General features: G+C 51.0%; 2 protein-coding genes across 12 annotated transcripts in view; one reads left to right on the top strand and one right to left on the bottom strand.

The window, feature by feature from the left end:
* AKT3 (AKT serine/threonine kinase 3) overlaps positions 1-9,208 on the top strand; it is a 310,972-nt gene extending 301,764 nt beyond the window's left edge. For all 3 annotated transcript variants that reach the window (XM_078077906.1, XM_078077905.1, XM_078077907.1), the window contains 2 exons: positions 457-559; positions 5,616-9,208. In XM_078077906.1, the coding sequence (XP_077934032.1) occupies positions 457-559; positions 5,616-5,701 (189 nt within the window). In that variant the 3' untranslated portion in view covers positions 5,702-9,208. The remainder of the gene's footprint in view (positions 1-456; positions 560-5,615) is intronic.
* Positions 9,209-10,851: 1,643 nt separating this feature from the next.
* SDCCAG8 (SHH signaling and ciliogenesis regulator SDCCAG8) overlaps positions 10,852-21,808 on the bottom strand; it is a 233,027-nt gene continuing 222,070 nt past the window's right edge. For 4 of the 9 annotated variants that reach the window (XR_013449815.1, XR_013449816.1, XR_013449814.1 and 1 more), the window contains 3 exons: positions 19,994-20,120; positions 17,394-18,167; positions 10,852-11,194 (listed from right to left, as the gene is read on the bottom strand). Coding sequence is in view for 3 of the 9 variants with exons in the window: in XM_036096992.2 (XP_035952885.2) it covers positions 19,350-19,421; positions 19,994-20,120 (199 nt within the window). In the remaining 6 variants the exon portion in view is untranslated. The other 5 variants (XR_013449813.1, XR_004918752.2, XM_036096993.2 and 2 more) reach the window with 5 other exon arrangements.

A 21,808-nucleotide genomic window follows, 5' to 3' on the forward strand; every position in this document is an offset into this window, starting at 1 on the left:
TGGGGGGTAAAACTGTATCATTAAGTTGTGTTCAGTATTACTAATAAGCTGTTGGACCAGGCGCCAGGAAGAGACTAGGGGACGAGTCATGCTTTCGCTGCTCGGGGGAGAGCTTGCATTTTGGTGCCAGGGTTTGCATCCATATGGTTTGTGTGTATGTTTGTGATTGGCGGGGAAATTAGGACTTTTCAGTATCCTCTTTCCACCCTATTCTCTGGTTCTCATTTGTTCTGTTTCACATAATCTGTCAAATTTTATACGGAACAACCAAGTACCTCCTGTTCTGTGCTCAGACTGTTGACTGGGAAGCCAAACGCCACATCTCCTGTACACAGTGACTCAGCGATCTGGTCTCTGGCACTGTTCCGTTAATTATTTGCTCTCTAATTTTATCCTAGAAATGAATTTCTCTAAACCGAAATCTGTTAACAGTACCCTTCTTCTTTCTTCTTGCAGCTTGTACCTCCCTTTAAGCCTCAAGTTACATCTGAGACAGATACCAGATATTTTGATGAAGAATTTACAGCTCAGACTATTACAATAACTCCACCTGAAAAATGTAAGTACATCTGACAGGCACTTGATAACATTCTAATATAATGGAAGACAACAGCCACTCTCTTGATTGGATATTTATTTTTAAGATCAGATTCCACGGTGACTTATTTCATCCTGCTTAAGAATATGGAGTTCCATGTGGAAGTTTCAAAGACAGGTAGCTGAGAGAAGAGTTTTGGCGAGTAGGAAAAATTATGTAAAGAAATATTATAGCCTGAGAATCATAGACTAACTTGTAAACAACTTTGCCCTTCCTTACTGTTCTAATACTTTCTTTTGCCATCAGCTGGAAGGACTCTGAAAGTGACCTTTCCCATGTTTGCCTTGCCCTTTATGGCTCACTCATGTCCCCATGTTCAGTCTCACCTGAACATGCCATACCTCACCATTCCTCGGGACTTGGGTGCTAACAGTTGTCTCTGCCTGCCGTGCTCTTTTCCCCGACATTTCCATGAACAGCTCCTACTCCCTCAGATCTCAGCTTAAATGTCACTTCCCCAGAGAGTTTGCTTTCACCTCCCAATCCAAGGAACAGCGCAGCCCATTGGGCACCGCATCCCCCACCCCTTGATTTTGTACATTGGCAACTTGCTGATACTCTTCTGGTTAATTTGTTCGTTTCTCTGTTTACTGTCTGTCCAACTAGAATCCAGTAACCCTGAGAAAAAGGGCTTGGTTTCCTATTCACAGCTAGCCCCAGCTCCGGGCTGGGTATCTGGCCCGGTGTCGGCATACAGTAAATATGTATGAAGTGAAGGCATAAACACGTTATGGCGAGTGCCTGGTCGTTTCCCAGCCAGAAGGAGGCCCAGCTCTTTACAGATGGTGCTGTTGGCCATCCGTGCCCAGGACTTTGTGCTTCGGCCTCCCTCCCTGCATGACACCCTCAGTGAGCACGGAGAGGGCGAGGTCCCAACCTGTCTCTGTCTCAGCCTCAGCCTCTTGGAGACCATTCTCTTTTGTAAATAGAGCTTTGGCATTTGTGGACTCTTTAAGACAACTAAATACGTGGTCGTGGACGTCACAGAAATAGGCAGGGTCTGCGAATTCAAAGCCGTGAGCTCAGAGCTTGCTTCAGATGGGAGAGACCCGTGAGGCTGAGTCTCAAAGAAAGGGCTGAGGAGGATGAGGAGAGCCTGGTGGGGTGACCGTGTCACGCTTGGCTCTGCCACTCCCTCCCTGGAAAGGTGCAGGTCACTTCGCCCTCCAGGAAAGGGGATGCCAGGCCGGGTAGTGCCCCCGAGCCCTGATATTCCCCTGTGGTGCATAAGAAGCTGTCCTGGTGGGAAAAGCACCTGGAGTTGGACAGCTTTGAAGAGCCCTAGCTTTGATCCTGTTTAAGTCTGTCGTGTTCTTTGTTCTGGGACGCACCACCTGAAGCGTGAGGCTGGGCCCAGTACAATGAACACCCCGCAGAGGAGAGTGGGTGCCAATCTGGGGTGGGGGGACCCACCTAAAGAGGCAGCCGGGGAGCGGGAGCCTAGAAGGACACAGCTGAGCAGCTCTCGTGTCCATGACTGTGAATCAGTGAAATCTAAAGCTCTGTAGTAGGCGCTGCCCCGGCCAGGGTCCTTCTTCACCATGGACTTGATTTCAAAGCCCAGGGGCGCCTGGGTGGCTCATTCAGTTGGGCATCTGCCTTCGGCTTGGGTCGTGATCCCCAGGTCCTAGGATTGAGCCCCACGTCAGGCTCCCTGCTCAGCAGGGAGTCTGCTTCTCCCTCTGCCTACAGCTCGCTCTGCTTGTGCGCGTTCTCTTTCTCTCTGACAAATAAATATTTAAAAAAACCCAGAAACATAAACAAAAAGAAAGCCCTGGATGACGAGGTCCAGATCTCTTCAAGATTCACCTTGCCTGCCTTACCCCTAACTCTAGACTCACTGGGCACTTGTCACCCTGAGAATATGTCATTAACAGGCACCCTGTGGCTTCATTTCTGGAACTTTATAAAATGAGACGGAGATGTTCAAAGACGTTTTAAATCACCCAGCGTGGTTTCTAGAATATCATCTGAACCTGGTGTCTCTGCTTCTCGATCAGTAATACAAAATGTTTCCTCACAGCAACCCCCTTCTTGAAAGAATCTATGTCATTTTAGACGCAGGGAATGCTGTCCATGCCCAGTGACTTGGGGTCTTGAAAGGATAAGGAGTCTATTTCTAGATTGAGACAGGGATCAGCAGGAAGCTCACACATTGTAGTCCTTTCCAATGTGGGTTCCAGAATCCACCTACCATGGAGGCCTGGGAACGTGTGGCTGTGCGGGCATCCGAACCCAGAAACCGGAGTCCAGCAGCAGCATACTGCGTCTGCTGGGGCCTCGGCAGAGGGAGCAGATGACGGCGCTCAGCAGGCCGGGCTGAGGCCTGAGGCCCCCGCTGGAGGGAGGGCTGGGGAGCACAGGGCCGGGTCTTTAAAGGGATGGTCCCTGGAAACATCCTAGATCCCCTTAAGAGGTGGATCGAAGGAGATTCAGTGAAACCTTGGACTGTGATTACATGTAACATAATCGTCTTGCAGCTTTGAGGGGTGTTGCTGGTGAGCGGCCCTGCAGCAGCTAAAGCACGGAGCTTTTGTTCATGGAAGCCCTCCGCGGTACCCTCAGTTAGCGACGGCCTCCTTCCCACTCACCACCTGGCTTTTAGGACACAGAATGGAGTTACTTTTTAGAACAAATCAGCAGTTCGACAGGCAAAGTGTTCCTTGCCGACAAACAGCTGTGGTCACATGCCAGATTGTTCTCATTGGTGTTAATTAACTGAACAGATTTTGGAATGTGTCGTCTTGCATTCTATCCGTTAATGGTTCTCTGCCTTCCTCTTATAGGAAGAGAGGATTTCTTTGAGATTGAGTAGCTTTTAATGCCATGTAATTACATTTGTTGAACGCTGTAAGGAAGTGAGGCTCCTTGGGCCACGGATTCTGATGTGGGATAGGGAGTCGATCCCTGCTTTCTTGTTCCAGATGGGTCTCGTGTTTGCAGCATGGTTCATGTGTGTCATCAGCAACTGTCTCTACGACGCTCCGTTCAGAGCAGGAACAGGGTTACAGACGGTTGGTGTGATGGACTCTGGCTCGGGCAGGCCGCTGCCCCTTCTCTCCCCAGCCCCCCACCTGTGGGCCCAGGGCTCCTCCTTCCTCTGTCCCTGGGGCAGGATCAGATACTGGCCCCTCACTGTGGCTGAGCAGGAGGGATCCGCGGTGAGGGAGTGGTGTAATGGGCTTTAAAGAATCTCAGGGTGTGGGGTTCTTGCTTGCCCATCTGTGAGGTTAAGATTTCTTTATCTGAAGTGGCAGAATGAAGACTCTCTTAATTCTCAACTGACCTGCAGCCTCCCACATGGGCTCTCTGCACGTTCACTGTGCAGAAACACTCAGCCAAACAAAGCTGTTAGTGGGGAACACTGTTTCCTTGAAATGTGATTGGCACGTGTCCGAATCTGAACACTAAGCTTGCAGCTGCCTTTTCTCTAGTTTTTATATTTTGTGACTCAACAACAGATAGGCCATCATTCCCAGCGCCTTTCCTGCAGCCAGAAATACTGTGGAAGGTATTTGATTTGAACGATGCATGGGGTTTGCTTGCTGTCTAACCAGTATTTGATAAGGAGGCAGAGATCTCCCCAAGTCACAGTCCTCTCTAGAAAAGCTGATGTAGTCGAAAGGCCTCCCTGTAGAAGGACAGAAGCCCTTGGAGGTCCATGGTCTACACAGAGCAGGGAGCCCCAAATCCTCTTCATGGATTGATTGCCACCTCATCCAGTGATTTTTTTTTCTGGTACATCCGAGGTCACAAATTTTGGTTAACCGCTTGCTCCCATTTCTAGAATCTTTTGTATTCAGAATAGTATACCCAACGGAAGCACAGTGAGTTTGCTCACCGGAGGAATGTGTGTCATGGAGGAGCACAGAGCGTCATCCTTGTTGTGTGACAGGGTCGGTGCCCGCCATACAGAGGCCTATGTGTTTTCTCTTGGTGCTCCTGGGAGGCTGGAAAATGTAAAGAATTGGCACTGTACTCCCTGTGGGTATTGGAGGAAGTGGAATTATTTTGCTTGAAGAAAAGAAGGTTGGGTGTTGGAAAGCCACCTCTGTGGGACAGCATCTGACCCCGTGCACTTGGGGAGAGCAGGAGAGGCTTTGTGGGCACCTCCTGCATAGACAGGAGCCCCAAGGGCGGCTGGACTTGACCCAGAGCCCGGAGCAGGTGCACAGGGGATGGTGTGGCCAGGTGACTGAACGTGTGACCACATAGAAGGAGGAGCTTCCTGGCCATGCGGGACTTTAATCACCGGGACAGTTAGGAGAAGGGCTTGGGGGATCATTCGAGATCTTTTGAATACAAGAAGACAGGGAAGGTGAAAGGGGGCAGCCCAAGTGAAAGTGCCTTGCTTCCATGCCTTCATGTCTCTGCTTGCTGCTGGTTTCCAGAGGGGCTAGCGTTAGATGCTGACATCTCTCCCTCTTCCTTTGTCTTCCTCTCTTCACTCTGGTTTAAAGGTGCATCTTAGGGAAACCGGGAATGGTGACCGAAGGCAGATATGAGATGGAGAGTAAATGATGTAAACAATGTCAAATCAAGGACTCCTATGAAGCTTTATTTCGCAGTCACACCTAAAGCACCAAGAAGAAAAAATACATGCATTTGAAGCCGTTGGTACCCGACAGACATTTCTGGTGCCTTAGGCCTGACTGCCTGCTGCAGTGTGGACGGGCGTAGTTTCGTGGAATTGGAGGTTACTGAAGATCGTTCGCACCTTCTTATTTTAAAAAATCTGGTTTTGTTCAATAGTACTTTTTCACAGCATGTTGGGTCTTGAGATGTTCACAGCTCGAGGGAGTCGACGTGAGGGTGTTCTTTCTTCATAGATCGTGCGTGTGAGAGGGAGATTGTTTGGGGATGAGTGTCGTTATTGTGTGTTTTGTGGATGGCCACAAGTGTCTTGGAGCTTGTTGCCGTGGCTGACCTTCCCTGTGCTAGCCGTTAGAACCGCGTAGACCAGAGATACCATTGCAAACAGTAACCGTGACGTTAAGTGGCCACTTTGTGCCCGCAGATGACGAGGACGGCATGGACTGCGTGGACAACGAGCGGCGGCCACACTTCCCTCAGTTCTCCTACTCTGCCAGCGGCCGCGAGTAAGGCCCCCGTCCTGCCCCTTCACTGTCATCCCAGATTTCCTCCTCAAGATGATTCCCGGACATCACACCAGTTGTAGCTCTGACAAAGCAGGAGCGCCTCCAGACACCCAGCCCACTCTCACCCCCACGAGAACACACATGGACGCAAACACACTTGTTTGTTTTTGCATGAAATTGTATCTCCGTCTACGGTCTCATGCCGCTGCTGCTACTGTCTTACTATTCTAGCAACTTTAAGAGGTAATTTTACAATCTTTGGAAGTCATGAGCCCACCATTGTTCATTTGTGCACCAATTGTCATCTTTCGATCTTTTAGTTTTTGTTTTTCCCTAACAGTGAAGGCTAAATGAGATACACTGATTCTAGGTACATTTTTTAACTTTCTAGAAGATACATCGAAAACTAATTAGACTAAGAAGATTTAGTTTATAATTCAGAACAAGCAATTGTGGCAGGGTGGTGATGTGCATATGCAGAATTGTAGGAAGGCGTAAGAGATCAGTGCGTACGGTGGGGATCGCGCACTCAGACCTGGCCGGAATCCGTAGGGAAGCATCTGAGAGAAGGACCGAACGACTGTTGAGATAGAGCGCTAGATGCACACGCAGTCCCTGATGGACACTGCAGAGGAAGCCCGCTGTGCCACCCGGACGTCCAGATTTCATGGGCGGTCGTTGGCAAGACGGACACTGCTCTTCCAAGGAAGGAGGCATATGCACAGCAGAGGCAAGGTCGCTTACAGGCTCGATGACACGATTTGCACCAGAGAGCTTTTTTTTTTTTTCCAACTGTGCTTGGAAACCTTTTTCCCTTCTTCATATTTATCACCTCTGATGGCTGAAGAATGTAGACAGGTATAATGATCCTGCTTTTCACCAAAATTTGTACACCAAGGTAAACAGGTGTTTGCCTTATTTGTTTTAAGTTTTGACTTTCAGTTCTATGTGAATTAGCTTTCTCTCGGATGTTAAAACTTTGAATGTCCTTTTATGATTTTGTTTATATTGCAGTAGTATTTATTTCTTAGTGAAGAAAATTGTGTGTCATGTTAGCAAATGCAGCTCCAACTTACATGAACTAGACTCACTGCAGTTTATTTTGACCCATGTGCAAGGAATGTACACGGCAATGAGAATCATGCACTTTTTCTCCTTTGTAACAAAATTTCATGAGGCTCTGAAATTGTACACATTGGTTAGAATTGGGCTTTGGGAGAAGAGATGCTGGCACTGAACCCGTTGGTGCTCAAAGGGAGAAAATCCCCAGCTCTCCATGCCGAGGGGTTGAGATAGAAGGATGTTGCTGTTGACCGTTTGAGAAAGGAAACGCTCTGACGGCCCGGCGACGTCTCGCCATGAAAGGAACTGCGACCGGCGTGACCGTGACAAAGGCACCATACTTGGCAAAATGCACACATCTCGAGTATTCACAAAGTAGGCAGTAAGGGGTAAGAACCTGGTGTGTTTATTCTGATCATGGTACATTTATCACTGAATTAAGCCATCAGGGAGAAAACAAAACAACACACACAAAAAGAACACCTCCAACTTTTCTTTTTCTGTATATATTCATGTCCCCAAATTCCAACATTTCTCACTGAAAGGGGACATGTATGCAAACCTCATCTTTCTCCTTCATTAATGATGATCTTCAGATTAAACCCTTTGGTGCTAGGAGCTGACATTTTCCAAAGCAGCCTATGAAGTCCAGGGGCTGGGGGCGCTCGCCACGGCCGCGGGAGGCCAGCCGGCCCCGTGGAGCGATCGTGGAGATGTCTGTAGTCACACGTTCTGACAGCTCCCCGTGGAACACTGCGGCATGACGTGGTATGACGACTCAGATGCATTGTGTGGAAGAGCAAGTGACTTTCTAAGTAGGATGAATCATATTCATACGCAGATGTCTTAGCCTCGTGGCGCTGGAAGTGTGGATCTGTAGATGAGACACCACTGCTGGCGGTGGGCGGGCCACTGGGACTGACGGGGGTCAAAGGGCATTTTACTAAGGCAGCTAAGACATATTCAGACATAGGTTTTATCCTAATTTTTCATGTTCCTACCTGAGTGAAGTTCATCCTTAGCATTGAGTAGGAAGTTACAGGAAATGGTAGTTCATTCTTACTTATACATGTCGCTTCACTTTTTCTCCCTCCTTGGAATTCTGTTGAATGTTTCACTTTGACGAGAAAGTAGACTAGACGGTATGTCCTGTAAGTTGTCTCACATCCATTTTATCCAAGAGGAACAGGTAGAGGCAGAGAAGGCGGCTGAGGCTGGCTGATGTTTGCGCGGAGCAGCCCTCTGTCTCGAGGAGGGTGACCCGTACACTAAGGACTTGGATAGCTTCCCCCCCGCAACCTTAAGGTGATTTCCTGTAACCTTGGCCAAGGACACTTCCTGAGGATGAATGACCTCGCTGACAGTGCCCCGGGCTGGCCACTCCTCACAGCTGGCTCGGTCCCCAGCCCACGCGCGTGCAGAGCTCGCTCGCGCTGGGCCTCGAGATGCGCCAGGGGCCCGCGGGGCCTTTCCTTGGCTTTCACGTCCAGCGCCCCTTGCTCTCACTCCCAGGTGTCCATCAGCTGGTGCGGAGGAACGACAGGAAAACAAGTGTGCGTGCGTGTGTGCGTGTGTAGAGGGAGGTGTCCGCATCTGCCCTTGGGGCTGCCCGTGGCGGGGGTGGGGGCTGCCGTGGCTGGGGTGGGGGCTGCTGGCACAAGGTAAGGCCCAGAACACAGCATCACTCCATCAGAACACGGGTCAGACACTGCGGACTCCATCCCGCACTAACTTCCGTGAAGTCTGCCCTCTTGTCTTAATGCAGCCATCTGGGAGGAAATTGGCCATTTCTGCTTGGATTTTTTGGCGGGTTGCTCACGGCTTTGCTTTCTACACTAATGACATAGCATTATTCCAGTATTGTTTTCCATTTCCCTTACCTGATTTCCGGCTTCTTAAAGCTGACTGTTCTTGCAGGGGCCCCTTGCTTCTCCTAGAGGACAAAAGTAAGGGCCTTCCTTACTAACTGCAGGGTCTCTGTATTACACCTCAACGTACACACTTTGCTGCTACTGTTCGTACTGTCTACAGTAGAATTTCCTTATCTTGCTCCTGGTAGTGCATTACAGGCAAGCATGAAATGTAAAGTATTTATTTAAATAAAAAGAAAACCTCTAAATTGGTAATTGAATTACCTCCCTGTAGCTTTATAGTTTGTGACATTTCTTGACCTTGCTAGTTCTTTCATTAGATCCGCGCAAGATCTAGTCATCTGGTTAAGGATTTTAAGCAGACGCAACTATGAACCCAAGAAAAACTGTATTACTATTACTGTCGGTCATACTAAAACTGTTCATTTCCTTAAGTATATGACCCACAAGGATGTGAAATTACAAGAAACTGTTTTTGTACACTGTACATCCTTAGTATTTTTACACGTATATGATAGGGATGCACATTATTTTCCTTCGTACAGACGGCTTAAATAAAGCACTATGTCAATCTGCTACTTCTCTGTTTATTGTTGTTGGATGTGGTTCTGTAGTCTCAGAAAATCAATTATTCTTTTCTGGAAAAAAAAAAAGATTTTTAATAGCTCCAGCTGGTATTAACCTACCCTGTATAAAATGTGAGAGGAGAATAACTATTGTCCGTCTCTTGTAGCCCCAGACACACGCAGGACTGCTCTGTTATTAGTTCAGTAAAATGGCAATAGTGCAGTTGTGCAAACTTGGACAAGGGGCCGCTTCTGAAGGGGAGGTGCCGACCCCTCAGCGATGGGTCTCAGGTGCATCTCCCGTGAAATCAGGGATGGAAGACGGGGCTCCCTGGAGATGCATTAGGGACCTAACAAGCTTCACACCCGACGGTTTGGGCCTAGAACTCTTCAGGAGTGTCGCTCCTCAGTAATGTCTTCCTGATAACCTTACACGTGTCGCTCTGCATACTTCCTTTCTTAGGATATACGTTGGCAAATTAACAAACTTAGTCGTGGGTGAGAGATGGGTAGGGTGGTTGTACTCCAGTCTGATTTATCTAGACTTATTTTGGATGGGGCCTTTTTCTGATTTTACCTCATAAACCTACAGTTGTACAAACTTGGCTTTGCTCCTGACTAAGCTGAGTAGAGGAATGGCTTTGGGACCAGAGTTAGTCAGGCACGTGTGTGTCACACAGCCAGATCTGAGGGCGTTCTTCCGTGTGCTCTTCTCTCGAAACCACTAGGATGGACAGATCCAGGAGGCTAAAATAAAGTGACCTCTACAATTCTTTAAGGGTGCTATTTGTAGAATATTGTGTAATTTATTTACTGTAGTCCTCAAACAGAATTAGGGACAGTTAACATATCTTAGGTGACAACCTTGATGTCTAGCACATTGGATTAAATAAAAAACTGAATCCAAATAGTAGAAGTTCTACTCTTTCAGGCTTGAACCTTTTCCATGCTCGAGAGACTTTCGAAAGGTCTTTGCGTGTGTATCATCCCACCTCCTCCAAAGCCTAATCCCCGTCCATCCGGAGAGGCCACAGGGGCCCGGTGAGAGCAAGGGTTCGGGAACACTAGCCAGGAGAAGGGCCTGAGGTCAGGGCCTCCTCCCGCCCGCAGCCTTGCCTTGCCTTTAGCGCTTCATTGTCCTCCTCAGAGACAATACAACACTTTCAGTGCCCGGTTTTTATTACTTTCAAGCATCTGAGGGCTTAACTGTGTGTAGTAGAAATATTCTCTTAAACTAAAATAACGATCTGTGTACAGATATCTGATAGACCTCGAAGTCAACTTTGCAATTCCACGAAGTACATTCGTAGGCTCCTCTCAAACACCGCACATTCGAGAAGAAACCCGACACCACCAAGCCAAAGATGCTTTCTTGTCTGTTTTCCTTGTGAACAGAGTGGACAGGATAAACAGTGCTTCCTGGTGTCTCCCAACTGTGCCCAGAGTAGCAGGATGATAAGTAATGGAGTCTTACGAGATGTTGATTAAAAGCATCAGAAGTTAAAGGATGCTCTCTAGCTCACGAAGAGGGAAGGAAACGTGAATGGCAGGAAGAAAGTCTGGTCCTTAATACCCTCTGGCCTAGTTAAAATATGTGCCTTTTTGGTGTGTTTCGTTCATCACTACAAGGTAAAAAGGAAACATTACAATTCAGGTCTTTAAAAAGTTCATTTATTGAAAGTCGTGTGTAACAGCATACAAATGAGCAGATCTAAAAACATTATCACTTCAAGCCATTTCTGGAAACATAGCAGGAGGGCTCCTCGTCTGGTGTCAAAGCTGAGCCGCGGGCCGCCCGCACACACTGCCGCCGAGCAGCGGACGGGACGCCGAGCGAGCGGCCCGCTGCCATCCCGGGCGCCGGCCACTGTTCCGGAAAGTCGTGGTGTGCTGTGGCATCTCACGAACAAATCAGATGAATGTAAATATCTCTTTGTAAACCATTTATTTCACTCTGTTTCGTCCAGGTCAGCAATCAGATTGTCGCATGCTGGGTAACTGGAAAAAATGATAATAAAAAGTAAGTTTAAATAGATCTTGTTCTTCCCTGTGATTTGTCTTCTCGCTGGCTGAGGTGCCCCTTCTACGTTTACGGAGAAAAATCAACTCTTTTGCTAAAAATGCAGAGACGGTATGTAACCAGACGCATGAAAAGCCTGCGCTACTTGACCATGGAACGTGAGGTGAACGACTTTGTTTTAAGGCTTGAACTCTGAAAACCATCTGTACCCCAGAGGCGTGTCTGTCTCTTGAGGAAGGGCAGGCCGATGACAGGGTGTGGCTGGAGAGCCACCACCTCCCTGTCAGGGGAAGGAGACCCCGATCCGCACCAGGGTCTGTTTACTAAAAACCGCTCAGACATTACAGCTGGGGAAGCTAGAACAAAAACAGGATGCAGGCCAAGTGTCCCTGAGACATTCCTAGTGAAATCAAAATGAGCTAAAACCTCCCAAGTTTTTAGTGGCAGACACATTATTATAACATATATAAAGGCATTTTTTTCACATGGAAACCACCTCCCACATGCTAGAAGAGGGATTTGGTGTATCTGGCCTCTTGGCTTTAAACAGGAATAAAGGTTTCAAAACCAGCTCATGAAAACTGGGTTGAGGGAGTCACAGGTTAGTGGAGTGAGTACACCGTGGACGGCCCTGGCCCACCGGGCTGCTCAGATTAGTTTAACCCACGGCCAGAAGTGGTGCCAGAAACCACTGCAGACAGTTTCATTGCACAAAACAGGGCACCTCCTGTGTACCTACCCGGTACCACGTGGGAAGATGAATAAGACACAGTCCTTGACCTCGAGGAGCAGGTGGTCTGGTCTGGCTGGCTGGCTGGCAACCACCTTCCAGAAAGACATGTGGGCCTTTGCCCTCCCCAACGCAGATTTCCTGAGCTAGAATCGGCGGAGGGAGGAGGGGCTCCTGTGAGAACCCAGTTTCAGCCACGATTACTTGAGGATTTCCAAGACAGGATAGTGAGCAAAAGATCAGAATTCACGCAAGAGAAATAGGAAAATCAGTCTGTTGCCTCTTTTGAAAGATGCAAAAAGGGATTGTTTCCATCTCAGGCTTCTCAGTGTGTGTGACACTGATCGTGCCTCTTTAGTGCGCAAGTCTGTAAGTAGAAGGGTCATTAGAATGTCACGTGTGCAGCCGCCACGCTTGGAACGCAGGTGGGGGCTGTACACTGAGTAAGCGAGTGGGATGCGTGTCTCTGAGCACAAGGATAAGCATAAACCATGACAGGCGTATCGAGAAAGAAAAATGTAACTGAACTTTGGGTAGAAGACACACACCCCCATGACGTGTGCACAGAGTAATGGTAAAGACCTGCAGTAGAAAGAAAATATCACAGGAATTCTTTTAAACCAAACTCGAGGAAACTGGCATCTCTCCTTATAATGAGTTCACAGTGCCTGTGGGCTCCGGGCCCATCTAATAACTGATCATCACCTGACCTGTTCCCTGGCGGCCCTCAGATGGCTCCCCGGAACCCTTGACCCCCCCCCCGCCCCTGCGGGACCCCTTGGGAGCAGCGCAGATGTGAGGTCCCCAATGTGAGCAAACAGGAGCCAGCCCGAATCTCTCTCCCTGGAGCAAATTCCCTATCACTGTCTCTTCGCTGGTTTGATATTTTATTTGGTTTTGATGCAAAGCCTGTCCTGACTTTAGGATTACAGCCCCAATATTACCGTTCACTGGTCCGGGATCCCCAGTGCCTACGGCTGCCCGCCCCATCCTGTAGACATCTGAGTAATTCACCCCGTGCCCATGTCACTGTTTGGTCTATAAATGCAGCACCCAGTGTTGCCCTCCATTTGCTGGAGCTTTAGTAGAGAACATTCCTCAGTGCTCCCCCCATCCCGCGGCATGTCCAGAGACAGAGAACCTTTAGCTACTGCCCAAATCTCACTCCTCTGCCATCACTTCTTAGGGCTATTTCCAGAAAGTTGGGTCCACCGTCCACACCACAGTGCTCATGGTCTGGCTGTGAAGGGGGGGTGAGGACGCGCGTGCCAGTGGGACATTAGCTGGTCTGAACTGGGACTGGAGCCCTCGGCCGCCTCCCCATCCTCTGCCTTCAACCTGTCACCATGGCCCTTGCTGCGGCCTGCTTGGGTGGTGTGGCCACATCTGCTGTGGTCTGGGGCTGCCCTCCCGGCGAGGGGAGGGCCGACGGGGCACCCTGGCAGCTGCTCTTCTGAAATACTGTCCACAGATGACAGACGTGCCCCCCGTCTGCACGCCTGCTGCTGCGACCCCATTTTCTTTGTTCTCGTTTTAAAACCTAATAGAGCCTTCTCTCCACAAACCCTGACTTTTGTGTTTATTTCTGAAGTTTAACTTGAAATTCAGAGTTTAAAAAATGAGTCTCTCTGGGTGACCTGAATTGTTCCCCAGGCAACCACGCTGTGGGGTCCTGCAGAGCCTTTTCTCCCTCTTTGTTCCCAAGCCCCCGGGCTCCCCACCCCCCACCCCGGGGAATGCCCGGCCTGCCTCGCCCCTGCTCATAGACCGCGCATGCTCAGCCCCAGCCTGACCCGTGCTTCCACTGGCGCACCTCCACCCAGCCTCTCACTAGTTCCCCCCAAATGCATACCCCCACCCGTCTCGCTCATTTGCACATTTTCCGTCTCTGTGCGGCCAGGTCAAAAAATGGCCCCGTTCCTTGTGCCTCTGGCAAGAAAGCATCTATTTTTAACCAGAGAAAAGCGTCCCGCCCCCACCTCCAGCTGGGGCATTCTCAAGCTTGTCCCCAGTGAACAGAGCTCCAGGGAAGCCACCAGTAGCTACTGCCTGGGGGGGCCAGAGCCGGCTGCAGGCCTCGCCCCAGGAGAGAGGCAGATGGACGCTCACCCGTCCAAGCAGCCCGCAGCCCACGGACCGACCACCTTCTTGAGTTCAGTTCCCTGCCAGTCACTTCCCAGTTCTGTTCACTTCATCTCTGGGCCTTCTTTCTCCTACCTGTACAGAAAGGACACTGAATGATTTATCCAGTGGCCCCTTCACACCTGCCAACCCGGCCGGCTTCACAGTCACCTTCGCCGGAGTCGGGGTTGTCCGGGGGCTCCCTCCTAAAGGGAAGCCGGTTCTCTTTTTAAGGGTTTTTGTTTGGTTTTTGGTTTCGGTTTTGGTTTTGACCAGGACCTGAGTGATAGGAAAGCTAAACCACTTCCCCGAAGTGGTACAGAGCTGAGATCTGAGCCCCCGGTGGTGTGACCTCGAAGTCCAGGCTCTCTTGTGCTCTTCTGACCCGCTCAGTGAGAGCACATAAGCCACCAAGTGTGATCTTTGTGGAGCTGAGCAGGAGTCATGGGGAAGGCCGGCCAGCACACACAGGCCACGTGGACTCCTCCAGGTGGTCACCGGTTCGCTCGGAGGAAGGTGCCCTCACCAGTCCTCTGCAGAACTTCGTGGAACATGGCCTTCGGGGGGGCCCGCGACGTGGCAGAAGCCGCAGGGCACACGGCGGGCTGCCTCCGGGTCAGCAGAGTCCCGCCTTGCGCCCTGCTAGGTGGCCTACACACTCACTGACCTTCCCAGGAATCCATCCGGCTGTGGGCAGGTGCAAAACGGGCCCAGAGTTCACGATGAGGTCACCAGCACACCCGGCGGTCCTTCTCCCCTCGGGCCTCTGACGACCACTGGTCTGTGCAGACAGAGGTCAAAGCCCCGGGGTCCCTAGACCACGGGGACCACAGGCCTGGCTCCCTGTGTCTGGGCTCCCAAAGCGGGGAGCATCGGGAGAAACCAGAGAAAGGAAAAGGCAGAGGCGGGAAAGCCTTCGTTGCAGAACGAAGGCGGGGCAATGCTTCCTTGGCTTTCTGGAAAACAGCAGCTGGAGCTGGACTTGGACCTGCGGCCCAGTGGGCGGGGGGGGGTGGGGGGGAGGACCGCGCACGGCCAGGGTCAGAGTGCCCAGGCGCCCCCGGATCTGGCAGCTCCTGCGCCCCACTCCTCCTCGGAGCTCTGCCGACACCAGGGTCCCACACCTCGTGCGATCCAACGATGTCATCTTCCAGCTTTCTGGAATCCCGCGAGTCCCACAAACTTCCTCTGCACATGGGCAGGTGTCTATGTTTTATAGGGACCATGTTTCCATGGTAAATAGATTTTTAAGAATTCCCAAAGGACAGACAGTGTCACCAACAGCACAGAGAGGAGCCTCTGGCTGCCTCATGTTTGAAAGCGTTAAGAATAAAGACAACACTGACATTTGGGGTTGTAATGTGACGGAATCACAGTCTTTTAAAGGCAAGAACCACTTCTCCACACTCCATGCAATATTCAGTGTTTTGTTCACTTGTCTAATTGGATTAAAATATTTAGCTCCCTTTAAAATCTTGATTGTGAATTTATATTGCAAAATGTAACGTCTGACTCAGGAAGCAATAACTGGAGCAAGTGTGTCTGAAGCAACAGAAAATTCGATTTATTTTTCTTCCATGAGTCTCATTCTGAAATTATTCACTCTTGGACAAACTGAACTGTTAAACGGAAGAGCAAGTTTGGCTTCAATGAAGCCGTATGTGCTTTTCAATATTAATTACACACAGGGCCTTCCGTGGGGACCAAAAAAAAAAAAAAAACCAACCCACAAAAGTTAAACTGTGCTATTCGAGTTGCTCGGGGAAGTTTCTCTGAGGGTCGCGAGACCCTTATGTTGGAAACACAGCACCAGGGGTCTCGTGTCACTCTTGAAAAACACTCAGGCAGCAGGGAGTTAATGACATTTTAGCTGCATATGTTCAAGTGTATTTAAAAAAATATGCAAGTCACTTTGGTTGACAGTGTCTTGTACACAGTTTTGAAAGAATCAGGGCAAACTTTAACAGAGTCAGTTTTTATTTGAAAAATATTTTCTGGGAATGTATCAGTGTTTATTTTTGAGACTGACAATTCGGGTGAAAATCAGGATAAAAACAAAAAAACAACAATTTGGTTGAAATCAAATTGTTTGTTTTCATCTATTTAGAATTCTTTCCAAAAACTCTTGGTTCAGGAGGAGGCTTTCTAATTTATTTTATTCAGTGTATTTGCTGTTCTATTCAAGCACCATCTGTCCTGCAGGTAGCTAACTTCGGGGAAGCACCCACGTGAGGCCGGCGAGGCCCCCAGGGCTCGGGAAGGACCCTCGCAAACCTGCGTACATCTCCAGGTCCCATCCGGGGCGAGCGGCAGGCACCCCCCACTCCTCAGCGGGACCCCCGCCCGGTGACCCTCCCTCAAGCGGCCATTTCTGAAGGTGCCCTGCCCCTGGCTTCAGGTCACAAATGGGCCCTGCCTCCCCTCCTCCCCTGTGCCCGGTTCTTTGCTCCTTTCAGCTCTCTTGCCACATCCTTCCATGTAATGAGACAATGTCCATGATTTTCCTTATAATCACATGTGGCTGCTGGATCCAAGCACAAGTTTGAATCAAATTAGAAACTCAGTTCACTGCCAAGAATACGCAAAAGTCACAGGGCCAACTGATTAATCACTGATAAGTCAGTCTCAGGAGAGCTTCCCGACTGTAGAGATGCTTCGTCTGCAGGGACTAGAAGGGCGCCCCTCCCCAGACTGAGCACTGAGGACGGAGCCCTAGGGCCCGGGGGGGAAGGTGGCTATCAAAAGACGCAAATCTGAACCCCGAGTCATTGCCCAATGAGTAGTTCCTCCACAAACCCTCAGGGGTATAAAACCATCCTCTAAATGGACAACTTCTGTTCTTTCCCGTCTCTCAGCTGCCATTCTCCCCAAGAAGAGACTGATCTCAGCAGCTGGTGCCACCCTCCTTGGCCAGATGTTAGAGCCCCGGGCGCTGGGTCCCAGACCACTGACCCCCTGCTCCCAGCCACCAGGCCCCACCACCACTCCCCTGAGACCCAGCCAGAGTCTCTGTCCCCACCAAGAAGAGGCGACAGGGCCTGTGCCCAGGGAGGGGCCGTGGGGCCATGTCTGCAGGCAGGCTGGGTGGGGGTCTTCAGGATGACCAGCATAGCCATTTCAGGACATTTTAAAAGCCATTTTCTAGAAGTCCCCCACCCGCAGCATGAGGCAGGGGAGTAACAAAGCCACCGCTTTTAGCCACACGAAGAAAGGCGGCCCCGAAGCCCTGAGCTCGGCCCACCGGCGGCCCACAGCCTGCACACCAGCAGTGTTGCAGGGAAAGACGGGAATTGTCATGGTTAAAATCGTCACCGTGGCCTACTTACCACTACGACCGGCTCGCTCTGCCAGACTGTTGTGCAGGTTTCAGGACGTAAGCAGAAACGATTGAGAATAAGAAAGCCTTCTGAACAGATGTCACTGTTCCCCGTCAGAGGCGGCAGGCCGACCCGAGGCCGTCATCTGCTCCAGGGCCCAGGGCTCGGGGCCTGGGAGCAAACCAGAGGCCTGGGACTCAGCTTCGGAGCAGCAGCCCAGGCCAGGAGCTCTCCACTCCCTGCTGGGTGTCGGGTGGACAGAGTTTGAGAGTCTGACACAAGCAGTTAAGTCCTATGCTTAATCCATCCAGGCCGAGAAAACGGAAGCCTTTAATTAAACAGTTCATCCCTAAACGAGAGATGAACCAGTGTCTCTCCAGGAAAACAGGGAGCGGGGTCAGTCACTCGGGAGCTCGCAGCAGGCTGTGTCCTCCAACGTCCCTGCTGGGAGCACACAGCGGCCTTGTTCACCTCAACGGCTGGAAGCTAAACTCACAATTCCAGTTTATTCCACGGCCGAAGTAGGTCTAATGCCACACTTGGGTAGAAAGAGCAGGCCTTCGGTTTAGATATTCCGCAGCGAGCTTGCAAAACTGGATCCCTGCCTCTTCTTTGAACACCAGTATTTGCTACTGAAAGCCAACAGTCCCTCTATGAAATGTCTTTTGTCCTGTTCATATTAAAATAACTCCAAATGTACTATTTGAATCTGAAAGATCCCTTTAGAGATGAGCCAGATGGGCTGGTATCAGATAACTCAGGATGGTCAAAGCATCTCTGTGGCTTCAGGCAAGAGAAGAAAGACCTGCTCATTTTTCTGAGGATTTTTTGAGGTTTTGTTTTTTTTTTTTTTTTAAATGCATTTTATGAAAATTTTGCAATCCATTTGGCAATTATCAAGTTTTTTAAAGCCCTGGAAGAGGTTTCTAAGCATCGATGGTCCATGTTAAGATCTGAATGGCTGCAAGGTAGGCAGATGGGGAGTTAAAAGGGAAACCCTACATGACAATGCTCTGGTCCAGAATCCACAGGAAACTGCCACGTGCTCGGAGCTTGTACAGAAGACGCCCCACAAGTCTTATTCTGAAGTGGTTCTTGGCTCCTAGAGCCAAAGGATTCACTCATGCTAGGAGCCCCTCTCCCTCCACTGCGTGTGACAGGAGCCTAGTCACCCGCCTGGGGAGCCGGTGGCCCCAACCCTTGGCTGGCTTCACACACAGCTCGCTCGCCCTGCCTCCTGCAGGACCCGCGCAGACAGCTGGGCTGTGGCCCAGGTCGAGTCCGAGCCCTTCAGAGCCTCCAGAGCTCCGAGTCCCTCAGAATTACCCAACCAGCTTATTAAAAATGCCTATTCCTGGCATGTGTGAACAGAGGCCCTGAATCCGTGATCCTCGCAGTTACCTGTTTGCAGGCCTCCCGGATGACCATGGTGGTGTGAGAGGGTCAGTGGCACCAGGGCCATGGTGTACAGGTGGGCCCCCAACCCCAGGCCGTAGTTCAGCGCCTGGCACGGGGGGTGTTCTCTTATTCTACGTGGAAAAATGAGTTGTTCCTGGCGAGGGCTTCGGTGCGCTGAGTGGGAAAATTCCCTCAGAGGAGAGTGGCTCCCCGATACCCATTCAGCACATTTTGAAAGAAGAATGAGAGACAGTTTTCCCCTCTTCTCATTTCCAGAGGCATTTTTCCCATTACTCATTCCAAGCACTCACTGTGTGGGCACTTGGGGGCCATCCTCATACAAGGTCCTAAGACAAGGAGGAGACCGTGGCCAGCCCCTGGACTGCCTCATTATCCTAACACATTGCTTGATGGGGCAAAAAGTACAGCTCCTCTGACAGGAAGAGAAGCCACTCAGGGGAAAAAGGTCTCATGCCACCCTGCAGACTCACCTGGATATTCTCCTCCCTCCATTGTCCCTTCTGGTGGCCCCAGGTCTACCCTCAACAGAAGGCTGGGGCTCTGGCGTCAGCCTGAGGTGCCATGTATAGTGTCCCTACTTGCTAGCTTTGCAGGCTGTTGGTGCCTCGGTTTCCCTATCTGCAAAGTGGAGACAAGAAGCGATCTTGCAGGCTTGTTCAAGGGGAGCAAGAGTTAGTGTGCGCTCTACGGGTAGCGCTGCTGGGCTCAATTACCCGGCAGCTGACTTCGGACAAGACTCCTGCAGTCCACTCACCGTGGCTCCCCCAATTGGCAGCCCCTCTTTCCTCAACCAATTCAAACTGTACACATCCCCCAGGGGCGGTTCAGAGTCTCCCTCCCGCAAGAATGCTGCTCACCACCGTAGCCCTCCATGTCCTTCCATGGGCTGCGCCCCTCAGTGTGGCCTGCTGAATCGAGGGTTGCTGTGCATGAACCTTAGCTCCCTCAAGAGGGCAGGCCCATGGCCCTCACATCCGTGCCCCCACTGTGCCCAGCATAATCTTCAGGATCCCCCTGCCAGCTTACGAGCTGCCCAGTGGGATCACTGGGGATTTCACCTGTTCTGACACAGCTCTGAAACAAGGAACGAGAAAAAGCCCCCCACACAGACGCTGCTGTGTTCTCTGGTGGGTAAGCCGGCCCAGAGGACTACCCCGGCGCCCCACCCCTGCGCTGGGTTTGCACAGTACCTGGGATCTCAGACATTCCACCTCTTCTGACAGGCTCTGTCTCTCCAGCAGAAGCTGGTTCTGCTTTTTGAGAAGCTGCACCAGCTGCTGGGCCGTGGCCTGGCTGTGCTTGTCCAGCTGCTTTAGCCTGCAGAGAGATCCACCGCAGAGTTAGGGATGGGTCCCGAGACGCGGGGGCAACCAGCTGCAGAGAGCAAGGGGGGCAATGGCCAACTTCAGCCCTTCAATGCATCCTGCTGCTGTGCGTGTCCGAGGGAAGCCCTGGTTGGTGAACCCGGAGCTGTAAATCCAGGTGACCCTGAGGGGCGAGGTGCTGGCCACCAATAGGCTCTTGGAACGCAGCACTGATTAAGCTGAATGGAATTGTATCAAATGTGAAAGGGAATCAGGAGCCTTCTCCGGGAGTTGTCAATGAGGAAACACACAGAGAAGTTGGATAAGGAGAAGCAAAACCGAAACCTTAAACTCACAGAGGTCGAGGATGAGGGGCCTAAATGCCTCCATTGTTCAGCTGGAAATGTCTCTGGCAGGCTGGAGCAGACGGCCCGCCCTGGCTGGGGAAGTGGGTGAGGGACAGCAGAAACACTGAACTAAGGGTTTTCCATTATTAATCACTCAGTCAATCATGAGCTCCGGCATCGCTGACCAGATGTCTTTAAAGATCCTAAATTTGTCATTCTGCTGATGGGTCCTCCTCTCCAGACTTGCTAATTCACTCAAACTATTATCCTCATTTGTCCACAGACGGCTTCCTACAGCACACTCACCCCTGGAAATGTAGGCTTTGGATTAAATTTAGAGTTGCACAACTACCCAGAACTGTTGTGGAAAGAAGATGGCCGTGTCCTGCACCCTTCCTGGCCGGCCAAAAGCACCAATGGTGAAATTAACTTGTATTTTCACAGGGAAAGGATTTTAAAAGCTCAAGATGCTTTTCAAACTCCAGGCTACATGCCCAACACTCACTGAGTCAAAGGCCACGAGGTGACGTGCAGACACTGGCGTCAGGCTGCCCTCCGGTTAAGCCTTCCTGCGGCCGGCCAAGCTTCTCGTGCGCTCCCAGCACAACGAAGCATTGACGAGGGCAGAGACCCGGAACTGGGGGTGGGCGGACTCCTTTCCTAACCCAACAGGGAGGCGGCACCTGCAGACGGGTAAAACTACATTCTGGGAAACCTAATGACACTCTAGTATTGTTCATGCCCTCCCAGATTCTCGTGCCACCTGCAAGCCTGTCCATTTCCGAGACTGCACCGACCGCGGGCCCTGCCCGCCCTTCTCAACCTCGGAAGGATTTTTGTGGGCATCTTTGTTCAAGCTGTCCCCGAAGGCACACTCGCGTCCCCACCCCGGTCTCGTCCTCCTCCTCCCGCACTACGGGCTCCCCCTTTTCAAGCACGCCCCGGCCTTTTGCTACTTCCTACCGCGGAAAGCGAGAGGAGCCGGAAACCGAGAGCCAACGGCGGGCGCCCAGGCAGCAGGACGCATGCTCACACAGCCCGCCCTGCCCCCTGCGCGGGAGGCCGCCGTCTGGCCCCGCCCACAGGCCCAAGCCCCGCCCCCTAGCCTCAAGCCTCCGTTGGGTTCTGGAAAAAGCGCAAGGAAAAAGCCAGGGCAGGACGTAGTTCTTCCCTCCTGTGTGTGTGGCTGTTCAGGGCCAGGGTCAGCTGCTCCGGCCCTGACTGGCCTCCCAGTGTCCCGGATCAGGCTGGGGCAGAGCCGAACACCACGATCTTCCAACCAAGTGTGAGCGGTTTCCTGCTTCGACACTGCATACACGGTAGTCATGCCCCCTGGCCCCTGTGACCCTGCCTC

The sequence above is a fragment of the Halichoerus grypus genome, chromosome 7 (genome assembly GCF_964656455.1).
Source record: "Halichoerus grypus chromosome 7, mHalGry1.hap1.1, whole genome shotgun sequence".
Lineage (NCBI taxonomy): Eukaryota > Metazoa > Chordata > Mammalia > Carnivora > Phocidae > Halichoerus > Halichoerus grypus.